This window comes from Gobius niger (genome assembly GCF_951799975.1).
Source record: "Gobius niger genome assembly, chromosome: 5".
Classification (NCBI taxonomy): domain Eukaryota; kingdom Metazoa; phylum Chordata; class Actinopteri; order Gobiiformes; family Gobiidae; genus Gobius; species Gobius niger.
Window position 1 is genome coordinate 6,999,735 of NC_136856.1, and position 20,781 is coordinate 7,020,515.

General features: G+C 40.5%; 1 protein-coding gene across 1 annotated transcript in view; it reads right to left on the bottom strand.

Moving 5' to 3' along the window:
* Positions 1-6,023: 6,023 nt before the first annotated feature.
* The window catches only part of psd2 (pleckstrin and Sec7 domain containing 2), an 86,711-nt gene continuing 71,953 nt past the window's right edge, over positions 6,024-20,781 (bottom strand). The window contains exons 7-14 of the mRNA XM_079556308.1: positions 16,269-16,358; positions 16,048-16,091; positions 14,156-14,346; positions 11,973-12,043; positions 10,710-10,867; positions 10,007-10,151; positions 8,344-8,487; positions 6,024-6,974 (exon numbers count right to left, since the gene is read on the bottom strand). Of these exons, the coding sequence (XP_079412434.1) occupies positions 6,753-6,974; positions 8,344-8,487; positions 10,007-10,151; positions 10,710-10,867; positions 11,973-12,043; positions 14,156-14,346; positions 16,048-16,091; positions 16,269-16,358 (1,065 nt within the window). The 3' untranslated portion in view covers positions 6,024-6,752. The remainder of the gene's footprint in view (positions 6,975-8,343; positions 8,488-10,006; positions 10,152-10,709; positions 10,868-11,972; positions 12,044-14,155; positions 14,347-16,047; positions 16,092-16,268; positions 16,359-20,781) is intronic.

The following is a 20,781-nucleotide window of genomic DNA, read 5'->3' on the forward strand; positions in this document are numbered from 1 at the left end:
GTTTATTGAAGTGTTGAGATTGTAAAGTTCACAAAATGTAACAAAGTGCTGCTACTGAAAAACAAAGGAGTGCAGGATAAAATGCCTCCTTGAAAGTATAGTGATTCTCGGTATTGCAGCAAAAAGTATTGCCATCCAAATCCCTTCGGCCCTCTGTCTTTTTACAATGAAAAAAACGGGCCCTCAGTTAAGAAAACTTGCCTATTGAATATATTGCCTGTTGAATATTAAAGCGTTATGACTTGGAGGTGTCCACACATAGCCTGGTAGTTCTCCACTGATATCGGTCAAATACAAGCTTGTGATTACTAGGGCTGGGACAAAATATCGGAAGCCGCCAATTTTAGGCCAAAGTAAAGCACTACACTGGAAAAATGGCCATCTTGAATGAGACAAATGACTTAAAATTGCTTGAATAAAGGTTCTTTATGTTGAATAGGGCTTAAACAACTAATCGATTAATCGACAACTAATCGATTACTAAAATAGTTGTCAACTATTTCAGTAATCGATTAATCGTTTTCTAGTGAACACAGACTAAAGTAGAGCAAAAAAGACATGACAATTATGAATGAAAACCTACTTTGTTTTTAAAGTGAGGGTCTGCAGTGTTTTGTACATTGTAAATTTCATAAATATCTGTCTTTGTCTCGTCCAATCAGAAAGCAGAACTAGCACAAATAGCCTTGTACAAACGTTTACTTTAAGTTTACTCCATCCACATGTCGTCAAGCGGCGCCACTTTAGCTTTATGTGATAAAAAAATGGAAAAAATACCTTTCCATGCACCTTTCACAGCCAAGCGATTAATCGATTAATCGTAAAAAATAATCGGTAGATTAATCGATTACCAAAATAATCGTTAGTTGCAGCCCTAATGTTGAATTTGAGTCTGTTTGGACTAATCTAAGATAAAGATACAAATGCTGATGCCAGTGGAACAAGCATAAAACCCACTTTGAAATCAGACAAATTGTTACAAGTTGTTATTTACATTTCTGTGACACTATTTTCCCTGAAAGTTGTGTGAAATGCATTTTTAATTGATCAGGGAAGTTAGGAATGGGTTTGGCACAATGTGAAATGTGCACTCTAGGTATAGGTAATAGGTTTTCAACACTGCCTGACCAATAAAAAGAACAACCTGGATTATATGTTATGATCTGGGTCAGTTGGTCAGGTCTAGTTCAGCAACACCATGTGCCCAAAGAATGAGATCAGATGACGACCTGATCATCCTGAATAACCAGTTTTTCCACCAATGGATTTCTTCTTTCCCTTTATTTTAGGAGAGAAAAATGAAGAAAGTAGCCATTTGGGTCTGTATAAAAGCTCACTTTATGAAGCACAGACTAAATACTCAGTAAATATGTGTTCTACGTGTGAGTCCTGCCCCCAAAAACATTTTAGCTTTACAAACAAAGACAGGATTGACATCAAAGTGCCTGGGTCCATTTAAATTAAACATTGACAAATATATTATATCATTACCCTATAGACCCACTTGAACACATCAGGGAGAGGACGAGCCGTGGAGATGAACAGGCTGTGCGTGAAAAAGCAAGGACGAGTCATTCAGCGGCAGAAAAAAAAACGTTTGTTCACGGCTAAAGTTCTTAAGTCATCTGTACTGGCTTGTTAAAGATGGTTTGCAGAGCCGTGGGAAGATGTTTTAGTTAGGGGGCGCTGAAGGACAACATTTACCCCCAAAATACTTTTTCTGTGCATAAATCCTATTTATTAACCTCTTAACTCCCGCCTGAACCGAGAGCATTTTCTCCAGTTCAGCTTTACCCAAATCCTGTAGGCCAGTGTAACGCCTCATTTGAAAGACCTACAAAACTAAATGGATCTTTTTCCTCACGTCAGATTTTTTTTCATCACTTTTTTTGTTGGGCAGTTGTCTCATTTTTGTCAAATTTTCGTGACTTTTTTGTCACTTTTTCGTCAAATTATTCGCATTTTTTTGTCAAATTCTTATCACTTTTTCGTCCATTTTTTCCTCCATTTTTCGTCAAATTTTTCTCACTTTTTTGTCAATTTCTTGTCAATTTTTGTCACTTTTTCGTCATTTTTTTCTCAATTTTTCGTCAAATTTTTCTCACTTTTTTGTCAATTTTTTTGTCAATTTTTGTCATTTTTTGTAAATTTTTTGTCACTTTTTTGTCAAATTATTCGCATTTTTTTTTGTCAAATTCTTATCACTTTTTCGTCCATTTTTTGTAAATTTTTCTCACTTTTTCGTCAATTTTTGTAAAAAAAAAAAAATCCAGAAGCTTTTGGACTGGGGTAAAGCTGGAGAAAATGTGCTCGGTTCAGGTGGGAGCTAAGGGGTTAATATTGCCTGCAGTTCACAAACTATCCACCAGGGGGTGCTGCAGCGCCCTCAGCACCCTGGGTTCCCACGGCCTTGATGGTTTGACTCTCGTTTCATCAGCAACTAATGATCTTTTAGCAGCTTTCTGATTATGCAACAATCCAGCGGGATGGGTGTTCTTCAAAGCCACTCTCGACTGGTTCAACAGCCTCGATATTAAAGCTCATAAGTTGCTGACGAAGCCGCGCGAGTTGCAGAGGTGAGAGTCCGCACGTGTCGCCTCCAGAGCTTTTCAAAAATCTGTGTCTTTGCTCTAACTACTTTGATTAAGGTGCTCACAGCGGTCAGCGCCTGCCCCCCCCCTTCCCTCGCTGTCCCGTCTAACGCTTCTTCAGTGGAAAGCAGTGCTGCGTCCCCCTCGTTTAGTCATTTTCTGTACCGAGAACCAGCTCCTCCGTCCGTTCCGGGAAACCGGGCTCCTCCCGCCGCCCCCCCGGTGCACGTGGACCATGTTTGGATACACATTTAACCGGGGCCAAAGTTGCACGATCAGGGTCCAGCCGAGATACACAGCCACGTTCAAGGGGCTTCGGAAGGGATTGACACAGAGGCAGTGAAATAGGGTTGAATATTGTGGAAATTAATGGATCAATTAGTGTAGGAAATCAGTGCAAGAATCGTTCTGAAAGATCACGGCCAAAAATCAACATGGGACCCAACATGTCAGAGTAGATAATAAATTAGGAGTGATTTGTTGCTGTCAGTCAGGGTTTGCCTTCAGTACAGCAGGTCTAAAATCATGAAAGTTTAATTTAAACATCAACACTCTACGTCTCAATCTATATTTCACTTTAAATTGAACAATAGAAATCCATAATAACCGATTTATTGCACCAGTAGATGCACATTTAAGATCCTCGCACTGTTTTTGATCAAACTGTGGGCGTCCAAACTTTTTTCTTTGGAGGACCAACATGTAAAATATATTAGTTGAAGAAGGGCCGAACGAAGGCAAAGTTTTTTTGGATGTTTGAAAATCAGATGTAAGCAGATATATGATGGATTATCGTTTGATAATTGTGTTGTTCATGCTGTTTTGGTGTCCCTGCTATTAACAGTCGATTCAGTCACAAATGAGTGAACGTAGACACTCCAAGCTCTTACAAATCGAAGCACCATCTCGCGAGTGAACCCCTCGGAGGACACTTTGGGCACCCCTTGTGTAGAAGCTGAGGGCAGGCCACTGTGCTTTGCGGTATTTGCACAGATGCTACTGCAGAACGTTCACAGGATCCCTCAGCACAGCTCAGAATCCAGCTTTAAACCATGGACTTCTCTGACAAACTGCGGCAGGAGTGTTACAAAAGTGGATTTGTTCACAACTTCAGAGAGTGTGCCGATAAAAAAACGCTTTACTTACACATTTGAATGTGTGTGCAAACATAAATGTGGTCCACCGTTTGTAACTTTGTTTAGCCAACACTGTTTATGCCTTCGGCCCGTGTGACTGATTTGGAGTCTACGCAGATGAGTCTAAATCATAACATGTGCTGAAAGAAGTGTTTTTTATTACCGAAACAAAGCAGTGATTAAGTCAAGACGCACAAAAAGACTATTTTGTGGTTTTGATTAAAAAAAAAAAAAGTTCTTTGTCTGTAAAAATGTTCTTCCGGATGAGGCTGAAAAGTCTCACCAGGGGACGGAGTATATTTAAATAGGGGGTATTATGCTTTTTTCAGTCCCACAGCACCAGTCTATATCACACTACAATGATGAGCAAACCTTCTGTTGGTCTGTAAATGCAGTAAATTAGAATAACTGCCTTGTATAAAATGTCTCTCTCAAAATGGCTGTAGTGAATGTCTTGAAATAGGCCTCTGTCTCTTTAAGAACCTCTTTCCGACACGCCCCCTCCACACGCTGTCTGTGGCATCAGTGGGGAGGGGGTTCTGCTGAGGAGCAGTGGTTGGTTACTCGGCTGGTGACGAAAGCTCGGAGGCGTCTCCAGGAGGTGCGGCGTTCCTAGGAGGACTCAGGCAAACCTATCCCTAAAATGGCCGCCATCAGAGTTTTTACAGATTACTCAAAAATACGTGAATGTGCCAAGGCAACACTTCAGGCATGTTTTTAATGAGGGAATGGCATAATAACATGATGGAAAGCTTGAAAAAGTCCATTTTGCATAATACCCCCCCTTTAAATAATTCAAATCACATTTTCTGTCTGCACCAGTTTGTTCAGAGAAGTCCATGTTTTCTCGCGTAAACAGGACACGTCAGACACAGCGCTGTCCATCATTCTCTTCATCGAGTCTCTAAGCCACACTGCGGAACAGATCATCAAGAAAACTGAATGAAATACAATGTTTTACTTGGTGAAAAATACCTAAAAGAACATGAAACAGACTCGTGGCCATAGAAATCACAGAAATGCCTTTTGAGCCTGTTCCTACAACCGTCGAATCCTGAACCCGAAATGAAAGTGAATGTTCTAACCCCGTACAAATGAATAGGGAGGCAATACTAACATATGGGGAGGTATGTTTTGTCCTTTTCATGGCATTTATATAAATTATGTGGTTTCTTTTTGAACCTGATTCAAAAAATAATGAAAAAAAACAAACAAAAATGTGACAAAAATGTGGCGACGTGACAAAAAGTCTCCATCACTTTTGTAGGTCTTAGCTTTCAAATGAGGCGTTACATTGTTGCTCTCCAGTCGAGAAGCTTTTAGATTTGGGTAAAGCCCGGTATAAAAAAATATGAATCTAAAAGGAATGTATGGTTTACCACAAGGTTCAATTTTGGGACCATTATTATTTATTTTTTATATTAATGACCACCTTTCAGTTCTTTTTGCTGATGACCAATCAAAAAAAAAAGCCGAACTGGGGACAATGCACTCGGTTAAGGCGGATGGTCAGAGTCCAGGGCTGTTTTTCAGTCCCAGTCCGCCCCTGTCGATGGGCTGAAAACCAGTGTTAATTTTGATATATTTTATTTTAGTTTTAGTCTTTTGACTAAAATGTAATTTAATTTTAGTCGAGATTTAGTCAAAACAAACTTTTCAATTTTAGTCGAGTTTTAGTCGACTAAAATTGCATGTCAATTTAGTCGACTAAATTTAAGACTAATTTAGTCGACTTTGCATTTATAATTTTTATTATAATCATATTAAATCAAGGTCCTCGACTTCATGGAGCTGCTCCACATGAATAAAGCACAAACCTGTTCATTTGGCAGTGAATTTACATGATCTGAGGCTTTTTCAGACGGTCAATAGAAGTTTGGATGATTTTAGTCTCTCCTTTTTTCATTTTTATTCTTATTTTAGTCGACTAAAATATCTGGACATTTTAGTCATAGTTTTAGTCTCATGAGAAACTTTTAATTTAGTTTTGGTCCAATTTTTGTCATCAAAAATATCACTTTGACTAAAATTAATCACATCACAACATCATTTGCTATGTTTGACGTCTAATGCTAACAGGAAAAATGCACTGAGCAGGCTAACGGTGAAGCGTTTCCCGGACTAGCCTACTTGCTTGTTTCTCCTTCTTATTTCCATGCTCGTGACTTTACTGGGAGTGAAACATCACCAGCTCGTCTCCATGGAGACACTGACACCTTGTTTTGACTCACGTTAGCCAAACACGAGGTTTAGATACATGAGGTACTGCTCAAGATTCGCAGAAGCATTATGGCATGTTTGTTCATGTTATTATAATGTTCCGCAGTGTGGCTTTAGCGTTTCTGGACATATATTAGGGCAGCAAATTCACAGGAAAAAACATCTCAACCATCTCCGGGTTCATTTTTCCTCAACATCTCTTGCTGAGGTGCTCTCGGGCAAGGCACTCCACTGCAGTTCCTAAGCGTTAGCGAATACTGTACGTGGGACGGACGTAACGAGATTTTCAACGTAACTGAATAAATAAACAAAACCAACACGGCGGCTTCTTCTTCCTTCAAGTCTCTCGCTCCGTTCCACCAATCGCACATAGGTCCATTTAGTCACATGACCGATCTGTCTCTCTTCATCGGGAAGAAAAAGCCCAAATTGCTACAGTAGTACCGTCTCCATCCTCTACTCCATATTAATCCTCCGTCGTCTCCTTAAGATTTAATAAATTATAAATAATCTGTTTTTAAACACTAAAACTGCATCGAGTTAAAATAACACTGTTTACAAAAATGATCACGATCCGGATCATTTCAAAAAGTGCAATAAAAAATTCACTAAAACGGGTAAAGCGCCTGTTTGCTCCGTGTCAAAGGAAAGGCGCCCCCCGTTTGTGTCGTACTAAAAGTCTACCACAGGGGGGGAGTAGTGAGCGCGGAGAAGCCCCAAAAATACCACTAAAAGTACTACTAATTTGCAGGATATGGGTTAAAAAATATCAGCGTTTTCTCAAGAGTTTGTGGCGCTTCGGGCCTCAGCTCCTCTGGATGGGGGTGTGGGGGTACGCGGGGGCTTTCCCGTTGAGCCCGCTGTGAGCTTGGCTTATGGAGGGAGAGGACTGCGTTTTCCGGAGCTGGCACTCGCGCCCCTCGAGTAAAAAACTGCCCATCACGCTGGCCTCGATCTTCTCCAGATCGTCGGTGTCGGCGCGCGCCTTGGCCTGCAGGAGGCTGATGTAAGTCTCGTAACGGGTTTTCTGAAGAGAGAGAGAGACAGAGAGAAATTATGTGAGTCACGTGACCAAAACACCGCCCGCCGCCATATTGGATAATGTTTCTAATCCAAAAGATGTCAAACTGAAACCACAAAGTTTTTTTTTTTACGGTCATAGACAGGCAACAGAAACTACTACAACTACGAGGTACTGCACTGTATTTTGCCTAAAATACAAACAAATAGGGATGGGCCGAGCTCTCGAGGCACGAGATCTTGCAAGATCTACTTGCCATGAGATTTCTCATCACAGTGTAGAGTGATCTTGTGATGTGTTTTTTAATGTTTTTTAGAGGCTGTAATTTAGATATAGACCTACTTACCGTAGACGCTTAGGACTCAAGGGAATATTTAGGCAATATTTCTATAACAATGTGCATTATAAATTGATTGGCACTTAAAGGGACTATATGGAGTTTAAAAATGTTAAAAACAAGTATTTTCCTCCAGCTGCGATTTCTCTCTTTTAATCAATCCCCAAACCCCCGCCTGAAACCGAGCACATTTTCTCCAGTTCGGCTTTACCCAAATCTAAAAGCAAAAAAGTGGCAAAAGAGTGACAAAAACGTGCCGGAAAAGCAACAATAACACAATGAAAAAAACTGACCAAAACACACGACTAAAGAGTGATGAAAATGTAACAAAAACATGAGGAAAACTAGATGAAAAAGTCACGAAAATGCAACAGAAAAGCAACAAAAATACGATTAAAAAAAGATGAAAAGAGCGTCAAAAAGGTGACAAAAAAGTGACCAAAACACGACAGAAACACTTTAAAAATGTGACAACAAAGCGGCGACAACGGGACAAAAAAAGTTGAGATCAGTTTTGTAAGTCTTAGCTTTCAAATTAGGAGTTACACTGGCCTATGGGTTATAAAGCTCTAAATGCAGGAAGCATTTAGATTTGGGTAAAGCTGAACTGGAGAAAATGTGCTCGGTTAAGGCTGGGGTTAAACGATAAGTTAAGTAAAAATGCAATGGAAGATTTACATGTGTTCATTTCAGGAGAAAAAATCCCCCAGAATAAGATCCTAAAATTGTCAGTGAGAGTTTAATAAAATAGAGTAGTGACACCAAATCTTCAACAGAGGGCAGCACTGTCCACTCTCTAAAGGAGACACTACAGTGATTGTTAGGAAGGATTTTCAAATGTGTAGCTTTTATAGAAGATCTACTGAAAATAACAATCTTTCTGATTTGTCGGATAAGTGTGTGGTTGATCCAATATTTAATTCCCGTTACCTTTTATTTTGTCAAAGCCCTGATAAATAAAAGTTCTTAAGTACTTCCTGATGCCTGGATGTCAGTCTCTTTTACACTTGTAGCACATGTTTAACATTGTGATTATACCTCGTATGTGAGGTAGTGCTCTTTGAGGCGGTGCTCTTCGTTGTCCCGGCTCTTGGGGTCCGACGTCGGGAGGTTTTTACGATGCTCCTCCAGCTCCAAACTCATCTGCTTCAGCTTCCCCTCGTGACTGCGCAGCTGGTCCTCCTGAGCCAGACAAATGAACGAGCAAAAGTTAATGCTTTTTAATGCGCACATTCGTTTTTTCTGTAAGTTTTGTGACCAATATGAATAAATAAAAGAAAACTGGACGCAATGGGCAGCTTTTGAGCAAACAAGTAAACGTTGAACTGAGAAAACAATCACAGCAAAACCTGCAGTTGAAAGTGTTTTAGATAGGGCTGGGTAGTGTATTGTTAATTTTTTTCCATACCGGTACTTTAACGATACTTGGTTTTGATACCCATGCATGAACGATACTTTTTCCGATACCTATACAAAATTATTTGTCAGATAGAACCATAAAACTAATTTATCCCTTTACCAACAGAAGAAACGTCCTTTTCCTACAAAAGGGCAATAAAAACACTTTCCACGTTTTTCTTATTTTTTCCCCATTTCTAACAAATTTCCCCTATGTTTTTTCCCAATTTTTCTATTTTCTTTTTTCTTTTTTTTCCTATTTTTTCCCTCAAATTTGGTTACATTTTTTTCCATGTTTTTCCACAAATTTTCCCCAATTTTTTCTCAAATTTACCTTCCCCCCCCCAATTTTCCCCCCAAATTTGATTTAAAACATTTTTCTCAATTTTTTCCCAAAATTTCCCCCAATATTTCTCAAATAAAATGTTTTCCCCAATTTTTTTCATTAATTTGATCAATTTTTTTCGTCCATGTTTTTTCCCAAATTTTTCAATTTTTTAAATTTTTCCCAAATTTTTCTGTTCTTTTTTTTCTTTTTTTTTTCTTTTTTTTCCCCCAAATTTGGCTACATTTTTTTCTGCGTTATTACACAATTTTCCCCCAATTCTTCTCAAATTTAAATTTTTTTCACCAATTTTACATTTTTTTCACCAATTTCCCCCCAAAATTTGATTAAAAAAAAAATCCTCAATTCTTTCTTCCAAATTTTTTCCCAAAATTTCCCCCAATTTTTCTCAAATAACATTTCCCCCCCAATTTTTTTCCCTTAATTTGATGATTTTTTTTTTTTCCATTTTTTTCCCAATTTTTTTTTTTTTCAATTTCCTCCCAATTTGGTCTCACATTTTCTTCCCCTCTTTTCTTTCCCCATTTTCCCCACGTTTTACCCTTTATCACTTTTTTTAATTTAAAATTTCGATGACCAATATTTTTTCCATACTAGTAGTACCTAAACTTTTTTTTTCCGATAGCAGACTGGTATCGTTTAACAGTCCCCAGCCCTAGTTCATTGACCTTATCGAGGAGTGCCATTATTTTCAAAGAAATGTCAATTACAAGCTTGCTGGAATCAAATCCAATGCTTTAATGCCCTGTGGAAACCCTGCTTAATTATCTCTGTAGGGAAGTTTTCCCCCTTCTCCGTATGACTCATCCTTCACTGCTGCTGCTGCCCACGTGTCAGGAATAAAGGAGCAGTTTGTGTACTCTCATTCAGATCTTGAGAGAGGAACGAATAACCTTCACTGAATGTTTCGGACACGAGCAGAACATGCGGAGACGCCAAACGCAAAAGCTGTGGGACCTGGCTGAGTCTCGTCGATGAAGAGGGAAGAATGGGTCGGCAGAACTTCTTCATGGAGCCGATTGCAGCGGGAAACGCCGGGGCCGAGAAGAGCGCGGCCACAAGGTTTATCCTGAAGATCCACGACATCATCTCCTCCTCACTCCTGGGAAGACGGGGGGGGGGGGGGGGGGGACAAACAACGGGCAAACGTCAAAGAAATATGCACTGAACACTTGATTTGACAATGCTAGTTATTCACTTTTTTACTTTTTAAACTCTTTGTTGCATTAAAGTGATAGTCTGGAAGTCGACATGTTTTACAAATGTTGTAAATTGTGCAAAATGAACCACCTGGTCTTGCATTTTGATGTAAAGTAATAATATATATTTATTATTTTGCTGCTAGGTCCACTCTTCCCAGATCTCAGAAACTAATCAGAGACTAGCATCCTCCCACGTTGACCAATGAGACGAGCTTTTCCCATGAACCAGCCTGTCAGGTCCAATCAGGAGGCAGGGGGAGGAGCTTGATTGTTAACTTGTGAAATTCCTCCTCATTTTGCAAACTAAGAAGGGCTTTCTGGTTAAAGAGGGGGAGGAATTTGATTGTTGTACTTTTAAATTTCACTCTATCTCTCCTCACATTGAAAACTTACAGACTATCGCTTTAAGGAGCGGCGCAGATCAGTGAACTAGCCTGACAAAACGTGTTCATCCTTACGCCGCCTGCAGCAGGAACACTCTCCAGTCCGAGGTCTTGAGTTTCAGGACGTTGTTGCGTTTGCTGTAGTCCGTGGCCGGTGTGGCCAGACCGTGATGGATCCTCACCGCGTTCTTCAGGTCCACCTCCGAGATGTCCGCGTCCGGTTTGTACTCGTCCTAAGAGAGGGAAAAGCTACTGTTATTGACTAAAAAATGTGGGAATTGAAATCTTAAGCTCCATTTCGACAGGAGCAGAACAGGACAGACCGTTTGAGACCAGCTCGTTTTGAGGTTTGCGTTTCAAGTGTCTTTAGAGAGAATGACGTGGCCTGGAGTGGTACGGAGTAGTGATCGAATTCCAACCGAGCCCGATAGGCATTAAAGAGAGGGTATTCTGCTTTTTTCAGTCCCATAGCACCAGTCTATATCACACTACAATGATGACCAAACCTTCTGTCGGTCTGTAAATGCAGTAAATTAGAATAACTGCCTTGTATAAAATGTCTCTCTCAAAATGTCTGTAGTGAATGTCTTGAAATAGGCCTCTGTCTCTTTAAGAACCTCTGAGCCTTTCCGACACGCCCCCTCCACACGCTGTCTGTGGCATCAGTGGGGAGGGGGTTCTGCTGAGGAGCAGTGGTTGGTTAGTCGGCTGGTGACGAAAGCTCGGAGGCGTCTCCAGGAGGTGGGGGCGTTCCTAGAAGGACTCAGGCAAACCTATCCCTAAAATGGCCGCCATCAGAGTTTTTACAGATTACTCAGAAATACGTGAATGTGCCAAGGCAACACTTCAGGCATGTTTTTAATGAGGGAGTGACAGAATAACATGATGGAAAGCTTGAAAAAGTCCATTTTGCATAATAAGATTACGATATTTGTGTCCGAGTCCGACCGAGCCCGACACAATTATAATCAGGGAACTTCACTAATGTCCTGTCTGTCGCCAACTCGCTGCTGGCCTATAGGCTGTGAGCTCTCTGTGAAAATCTAAAGGCAAACTGGAGAAAAGGTGCTCGGTTAAAGCGGGGGTTAAGTGGTTCAGTATTCCCACCTGCATAATGATAATCAAAAAACGGTTTTCTAATCAGTGAGTGTTCTCTGTATTTAAAAAAAATGCCCTTTGCAAATTTGGCACTCAATATTGGGAGCTAAAAACTTTAAATCTCCAGATGTGATGTCCCTTCAGGCGATCAGTGCAGCGCTATCACCAGCAGAGGGCGACAGAAACCGATCTGGTGTTTGATGTTTGTGCCTGCAGCAAGGGGAGGAGAAGAGGACTTGCCTTCTGTAGATAAAGGATCATTCCCTTCAAAACAGCATAGAACTTCTTCCATCCTCGACGACCTCTGGGAGCTGAGAGAGAAAAGGTCATACAAGGATTAGAATGTTTGTGCACTGTTGAGGATTTGTGTTACGATAAGGAGCCTTTCTGCAAACATTTAGTGGCAAAAAACAGTTTTAAACTTAGTATTCTTTGTACAGAAACTCAGACAAAGTGGCATTTCCTTTCTGTGAAGGAATAATGCACCTGAAAAATGGCAAAAACCTTGAATCTGCCTCAGGTTAAACGGAAGAAATGACCAAATATGGCAAAATGCTTTACACATTTTTGGTTCACAAAGTGTTGGATAATTCTTCAAATTGAAATGATGTGTTTTGTGGTCATGAATTAACACAAATCTGATCAGCTGCTAGCATCTCTTAAACTCTCAAAAGATTTATGGAATTCTTTGTATATTTTCACTAAGGTGCTACGGCCCCAGGTCTCCAGTCTCCCTCCATTTTGTACTGGTTGTGTGGCTAATTTCCCTTTGTCCTCCATGGAAACCTGGCTGTGTGAGCCCTGGCCTGGGATTGGAGGACTCGTTTCAAGCTCGGTTCTGGTTGGCTGCTCATCCCTGGTCCTGATTGGTGCGGCATCTGAACACCTGGCCCCCATCAAGCACCGGGTGCCAGACACACAGCTGCAAAAGGCCACACTTGCGCTCCTCCTTTGCGGGTTCCCGATGATGGGTGCGAGCGCGTAGGGCGTCCCAATCCTCCAGAGAGGTCTTTGGCCCCGCCCCCCCTGCGCCCTGATCCACAATGCGCCGAAGCCTGCATCCAAGCGGATGCGGATGAAATATTTCAACTTTTCTCATGCTGTGTACCTTTGTTTTAGGTTTAGTTCCTTTGTTTTGGTTAACCTTGGTTAGGGTGCATCATGCGCCCCATGTTTTTTTTTAACTTCAATGGATCATTTTGTCCCTAGCCTAGTTTTCTTATATATACAAAAAGAAAATGTATGGCAAGGCTTGGTGAAGTTTGAAGTACATTTAGGTGGTTCAACATTCAAATTAATGTTTTGTCAAAATATCGAAAATTTGCCATTTAGCGAATATTTCCAGTTTTTCCAGTTAGGGTCTAGTCTGAGGAAAGGTGCTTAAGAGTGGGTCACCGTGTCCGAGGGGTGCGCAGGGTGTCCCTGGAGGTCCGGAGGAGCCAGGGGGCTGAGTGTATGCAGGTAGGCCGGTTTGGGGGTGCCCTGACCGGGGTAGGGTTAGTGGATGAGGGGGGGGTGGTTGTGGTGGGTGTTGGAGGTCTTGGGACAGGGGTGGAGGTCTCAGACCCGGCCTGAGGCTGCTAGGTCCGGGCTGGAGGTCTCAGACCCGGCCCGGAGCTGATAGGAGTGAGTTGGAGGTCTTAGCCCCACCCTGAGGCTGTTATTGTCAGGCTGAAGGCCTTAACCCCAGTCTTGAGGCTGTTAGGGCCGGGCTGGAGCTGTCATGAGCGGGCCCGTGGTCTCTGCCCCAGCGTGGAGCTGTCGGGAGCACTCAATGTGTTAACAGTCAACATGTGCTAAATCTAACAGCCCTGTAATAAGTTTGTGAAGATTTAATACAAAATATTTTGTAAAAACTCACTTTCAAAGATTGCAGACTTCACAAACAACTTGAATAAACAAGCAAAGAATAGTTCTTTTATCAAATTCAATACCATTGTAAAATATTAAACAGCACACAACATTCAGCTAAATGAATTTTGCATATGCTTCATAATGCAAATCTTGCTTATTGAGGTGGACCCCTAAACAATGTTGGAATTAGACAAAAAATTGTAGAAATTATTTTTATGACCAATGGAATGTTTTAATACTGGGGACATCATAATTGGTTGACATTGGGGCGTTTGATGCACCCTAACCTTGGTACATATTGTAAATAGCCTTTGTTTGGTAATTTTTGTTACCCCTTTGTTAAATTTACCTTTTACAGTCCTTTTTATTAAATTACAACTTTATTTATCCATTTTCCATCTTGGTTTTTGTTACTTCCTGTCACCGAGCGGAGCCGGGTTGCGAGCAGGACGGTTCAGCTCTGTTGCCAATGAGCAAGAGCACACAAGCCGTTTTCCCCCATGATTTATTCAAAATAAAAGTCGAACTTCCTAAAGCTCAGAGTGTTTGGCGTCCGTGTTTTGACTCACTGCGCTTGCCGTCCATGTCGGCGTGGCTCTTGCGCGTCAGCACTCCGTGTTTGTAGGTGATGGCGTTGAGGAGGATGGGGATGGCGATGAAGGGGTTGTTGCCGTCCGTGACTCGGCCCATGCGTTTGGAGCCGCCCTCGCACTGCTCCTCCACCAGCTCCGACAGGCTCTTCCTCAACTCGTCCTCCTCCCTGAGAAGGAAAGGCGGACGTCAGTGTGGAAAACTGAGACAAAAACATAAAATAATGTCAAGTATTCGGACGATTTAACAATACTTTTGGAGATAGAATACAAGAGAATTAACCTCTTAACCCCCGCCTTAAACAAGTGCGTTCCCTCCGGTTTAGCTTTACCCAAAACTAAAAGCTTTCAGCCAATAGGCCTCATTTGAAAGATAAGACCAACAAAACTCATCTAAGCAAATAGCAAATTTGTCACATTTTCGCCACATTTTCATCAGTTTTCGTTTGCTCCTTTAAAGACTTTTCTGTAGATTTTTTGTCACTTTTTATCACTTTTTTGCCACTTTATTATTTTTTGACCCCTTTTTTCGTCACATTTTTTGCCACATTTTCATCATGTTTTGTCACTTTTCTGTTGCTCTTTTGTTGCGTTTTTTATCACTTTTTTCTTCACATTTTTTACCACTTTTCGATCGTTTTCTTTGTCACGTTTTTGTCCGTCTTGTGCGGCATTTTCATCCTCATTTTTGTTGCTTTTTGGACGCTTTACTCAAGAAGCTGTTAGATTTGGTAAAACCAAACTGGAGAAAATAAGTAAGGGGTTAATAAAGTTTCAATCAATTCCACTTTCATTCACCATCATGTCGAAATGAGGCTTTTGTTGCTACAGATTTACTCCCAGAGGAAAGTCAGAGCGCTGCTACTTCAGAATAATGTCAGTAAAATGCACCGTGTGATAAAACTGGGGATTTGTGAAAAAAAAAGTTGACAAGAAGTGAGTAAATGTTAGTGAGTGCAAAACAAAAGTCCTACTTATTTGGCTGCAAGAAAAATGTCCAAGTTAAAATTACAAATTGTCTGATCGCATATTGGGAAAAAAATGTCTGACATCCTCTGCAGAGATTCTTTATTATACCATATTGTGTATAAAACATTCCCATCCAGTCGCGAGTATGTGATTCTCATATTAGTTTATCAGAAACCTGGATGTGTTGGAAATGTGCACTTTCGACTAAATAAAATAAGCTCTGAAACTTTGTAGAAAGGGCTGTGCAATTAATTGAAATTCGATTACGATTTCGATTATTACACTAAACTTAAAAAATTAGTATAATCGAAAAAAAGCTTTTGTTTTTGTTTTTTTCCATTTTTTAAATATTTTTTTTAATCAAAAACAAATAATAATAATAATTTATTTTTTAATTTATTTTTTAATTTATTTTTTAATTTATTTTTTAATTTATTTTTTAATTTATTTATTTATTCTTTTTTTTTCTTGCATTATTTCACGGCGCTGGGATTATTTTCCCTTCACTTTTCACGTGCCATGGTTCGTGCTTTTGCCTGACATAAAAACAAACGGCGCTGTGTGATGATGTCATCAGGCCGCGCCGCTCAGTTTAAAGGCGCAGGTGTGAGGGCTGGCCAGCAGGGGGCAGGTGTGAAACAGAGACCTCTCCTTAATCGAGGCAAACTTGAAATCATTTGTACTTTTATGACTGTTCAGAAAACAGAAAATATTCAGCATCGTTTTTTTTATTCATAAATATATAAATAAAATAAAGACTTTTTTTTTTAATGGCAACAAATAATCGTTTGAATAATCGTGATTTCAATTATGACAAAAATAATTGTGATTATTATTTTTTCAATAATCGAGCAGCCCTATTTGTAGATATTATATTAAAGAAGATATATCATCATACTCACACTGCCCACTCCAGCTTTTCATTCTTGATCGAATTGTACAAAACCTAAAGGAGGAAAGAGACAAAAGGTGCATCACTGTCGCGAAAAGTAAGACATGTCATCAGTTGAGGTCAACCGAGATTAGAGATTAATTCATTCTAACTAACTAAACTAATTCAATATATTGGTCGACCTCTAATTACCAGAGTTACCTTTATGGAAACATGGAGATTTAACTGTACCTTTAATAATTCTTTGGAAAAGTCTTTGCCGTTGTTGAGTCCCTCCAGGTTACTGATGAACTGTTGACACGACATCTTCTTACCGATGTTCTACAAAAGAGACAAAGACAAAGTAATAATCATCAATGCTGAGGTACATTATCAAACAATTTATATTTAACCTCTTAGACCTTCACCGAGAGCGATTTCTCTTGTCCTCTTTACCCAAATCTAAAAGGTTACAGGCTATAGGCCAGTGTAATGCCTCATTCAAAAGCTAAGACCTACAAAACTCATCTAACTGGATCTTTCTCCTTGAGCTGTTGGTGCGTAGTAGGGATGTCACGGTTACCGGTGTAGCGGTAAACCCCGGTAAAAATGTTGACGATGATAATTACCGTCTTGTTTTTGAGAAAAATACATTATCTCGGTGGATTACGGCGCCCGCGATTTAGGCAAAGTGAGCCTCATGAGCAGTCGTCTCCTCTGCTGAAGTTGCCGCAGGCGCCTCTGTAGCTACAACCAAAACAAAACTGTCTCGAAGCTGGAATCATGTCCGACACGACAGCGCAGGATCAGCCTCAGAGACCGAGCCTGAAGTCTGGACATGTTTTGGGTATTTTAAGAAAGCTGAAGGACAGTTGATAGAGACAGTTTTCCTGTTTGTGGAACGTGCAGGAAAAAGTGTCTCTAAAGCAGCAAGACTTCGAACCTCTGACTCTCCTGCGTGACCGTCTCCCACAGCTCTATAGCAGTAAGCTAACGTTAGCGTGACCGTCTCCCACAGCTCTATAGCAGTAAGCTAGCGTTAGCGTGACCGTCTCCCACAGCTCTATAGCAGGAAGCTAACGTTAGCGCTTTAGCTGAAATGCCGATGTGGGACTTTGGGCTGAGGGAGAATGTAACGAGTCGTCCCATAGTGCGGCTGCAGCGCCACCGCCAGCATAAGCCGTGTCCGGATACCTCCGCACAATGGCACAATGCGTTACGGGGCTCCCGGTGGCAGATTGCAATAGATTCACTCTCGCCGCACTTTTATGAATTTAATAATGATCACTGTCTGAGGCATTTCCCAAATCTGCAAAGCGAAAGCTCGCTGGAAGGAAACAAACTGAGAACAATTTTCCTGATATAGACGGTTTATCTTGTTCAAAAATATTCTTCTTCTTCGTTTCTGGCGCTATAAATAGTACATGTAACACCCTCGAAACGATCAACAACACATCGTTATAGTTCCTTTACTTTGATGTGAAAAGTTGCACTTTTGATAAGGCTTTGTCTCTATTTTTTAATATAACAAGCACGGTTAAACTTTTTTGAAACTATTTCAGTTTGTGTAGGACTATCAATGCTTTCTGAACATATTAACACACATTAAAAAAAAGTAGTGCGTAGTCACTTTTTTGTAATTTTTTTTCAGCTATTTTTTGTTCCGTTTTCGTCACATTTTTGCCACATTTTCATGACTTTTTCGTTCACAATTTTGTCACTTTTTCATCGCTTTCATCCTCTTACTTTTGTCAATCGGTCACATTTTCATCCTCCTTTTCGTCCCATTTTCGTCGCTATTTTGACGCTTTTGTTCAAGAAGCGTTTAGATTTGGGTAAAGCCAAACAGGAGAAATTGTGCTTGGTTCAGGTGGGGGTTAAGAGGTTAAAAACGTTCATGTATATAAGTCGCACGAGCACATACATTTTAGTTGCAAAAAAATAGTGTTTCACGATGAAGGTCAACCAGTTCAGTGTGGGTTATTTTATTACATGCGTCCACTAGGGGGCAATGTTACACAGCTGATCTGGTCGTGTGGATGGAGACCAGAGGAAGAGATGACTAATGATGCAATACTGGACGAAAAACACCAATAAATCACATGTTTTTTCACAGGAATTAGCTAAAAAACAATACCCCCTTTTGTCAATAAATAATTGTGCAGCTCTTGTTAAAATAGCAAATTAATAAGGTCGACACAAACATATAAATCCAGAAATGAATCCTTTTCTATGCGGGATCAACACATTAGAATAAAAGATGCCTCTGTGGCCCACGCAAACATGAAATGTTACTTAGGAAAAGGTCATGCAAAATAGCAATAACAGAGATATTGAAAGCTGGATTTAGTTGCTCCCGTAAACCATGCTGATCATATAAACGAAACAATGTAAAAAGATACTTTTAAAGAATGAGGAAGCAAAGGGACCGTGAGTCATGTACTTACCACCTTTGGAGCAGAGGCCAGGGCCGCGTTAGCAAAGGAAGCAAAGGAAGGGTTTAAGGAAAGGAAGCAGCGTAAGAGAGGATATTAGTTCAGAGGGAAGTCCCCAGGAAGGAGCATTAGCAAGAGAACAGCAGAGCAGAGGTATAATGTTTAGGATTATGGATAATGATAGTAGAGCAGCGGTTCTCAAACTCTGAGGCACTGATTTAAAAGTCAAATAGATCTGAGCCAAGGCTAAACCAAGTCCAAAACAAAGATTATCGCCACAGTTTCAACCAGCCTTAGGACTGAGGCCTAAAGGGGAAGTTAAATGAACAAGACTTAACCAGGACGGGGTTAAGGCGACATGGAGACTACACTAGGACTGAAGTGGGACTAAATCTATATCAGACACACACAGGACCGAGCCAAACCTAAGACTAACCAAGATAAGACTAAATCTGTGCTTAATCTAGAACTTAAATCTGCCAACCTGAGCTGCCTGAACTGTTTTGATGCTGTAGATATAATTTAAACACAACTTTAAAACTAAAGGTAACATTGTCCAATGGCTTTACATGACAAAAAAACAAAACAAGACAAATCCAAACAAATCCAAACATGTGAGTCAACACCCAACTCAAACCACATTTTCAGTCCAAAAGACCTGCCAGGTTTTAGGGAGTTTATTGTGCGAATGTTCTTGTGTCAGATATTTAGCTTTAACTATTTCAATAGTTCAACAGTTGTACAACATTTTTTACATTTTGCATGACAAACCTTACAATGACTGTTGTAAATGGTCAGAGAGTAAATTAAACATATTTCCATTCAGAGGCATATTTCCATGCTATTTTAAAAACTTGAAGCAGAACTAAGTAACTCTTGCCCCTAGAGGCCATAAGCGGCACTGCAGGTGTCGTAGCATGTTGCGTTTTAGTTTAATTGTCCGTGAGAGTAAATACTACGCTGACACAAAAGGCGAAGAGATCGTTTTTTTCACTCAAACTTGGCTGTAAATACTGTTTAAGCTATGCCCGTTAGCCTGTTAGCTTCTTCTTCGTGATTCCATTAGTGTGTATTGAGACACCAGGGGGAGAAGAAAGACCCCCCAATCATCCCATCAACACTTATATTACCCCACAGGGACTACGGGAAGGATTTATTAAGGTAAACACTTAGCACTGCTTTAAGAAAGTCACACCAATAAAAAAAGCGGAATACAGGCTATTTTATATACAATAAATCAAACTGTTCTCTTAATTGGATTAAACACGGAGACGCTCATGCATGCTTTTATCACCAGTCGTATCGACTACTGTAATGCCCTGCTTTCTGCTCTTCCCAAAAAGAGGATCTCAGGTTTACAGCAGCTCGAGTCCTGACGAAGACCAGGAGGCGGGACCACATTACACCTGTTTTAGAATTGCTGCATTGGCCCCGTGTGTTTCAGTATCGATTTTAAAGTTCTTTTAATGTTTTTTAAATGTCTTAATGGTCTTGGTCCTTCTTATCTTTCAGAACTGCTTTGACCTTACGAACCTTCACGGCCCCTTCGCTCCTCCGGCAGGGCTCTCCTAGTTATTCCTAAAGTCACAAAAAGACTCAATATTACGGCCCTCGCCTCTGGAACCACCTGAGGAGGAGCTCAGGGCTGCAGAGAACGTTCATGTTTTTAAAGGAATAGGCCACCGTTTTTACATACTGAGATATGTTCTTACCTGAGCTTTGACGAGTTCTTTAGGACCTGTCTGATCTTCCCCCGTGCCTTCAGTCACGTAAACACAGCGCAGACGGCGTTAGCATTTAGCCTCTCCCTCTCTCCTCTATAGCTCCAAAACAGGTCAAGATAGAAGCTACCAAGCTCTTCCACGTTTTCCCTATTTAAATATGGTTACGTGAAGTGTTCCACTACAAAGTATAATTACACAAAATTAAACAATGTGGATTTTCTAAGCGGATAAAAGGGGGAACTATATTGTAAGGCGTAATAATACCAGGAGTAGTTCGAAATCCGCGCAGTAATCTTCACTTTACTGTGCGGATACCAAATGTGTAATTATACTTTGTAGTGGAACACTTCACGTAACCATATTTAAATAGGGAAAACGTGGAAGAGCTTGGTAGCTTCTATCTTGACCTGTTTTGGAGCTATAGAGGAGAGAGGGAGAGGCTAAATGCTAACGGCGTCTGCGCTGTGTTTACGTGACTGAAGGCACGGAGAAAGATCAGACAGGTCCTAAAGAACTCGTCAAAGCTAAGGTAAGAAAAAAACGGTGGCCTATTCCTTTAAGAGCAGCTCAAGACCCACCTTTTTAGCTTAGCCTTTAACTGACTAA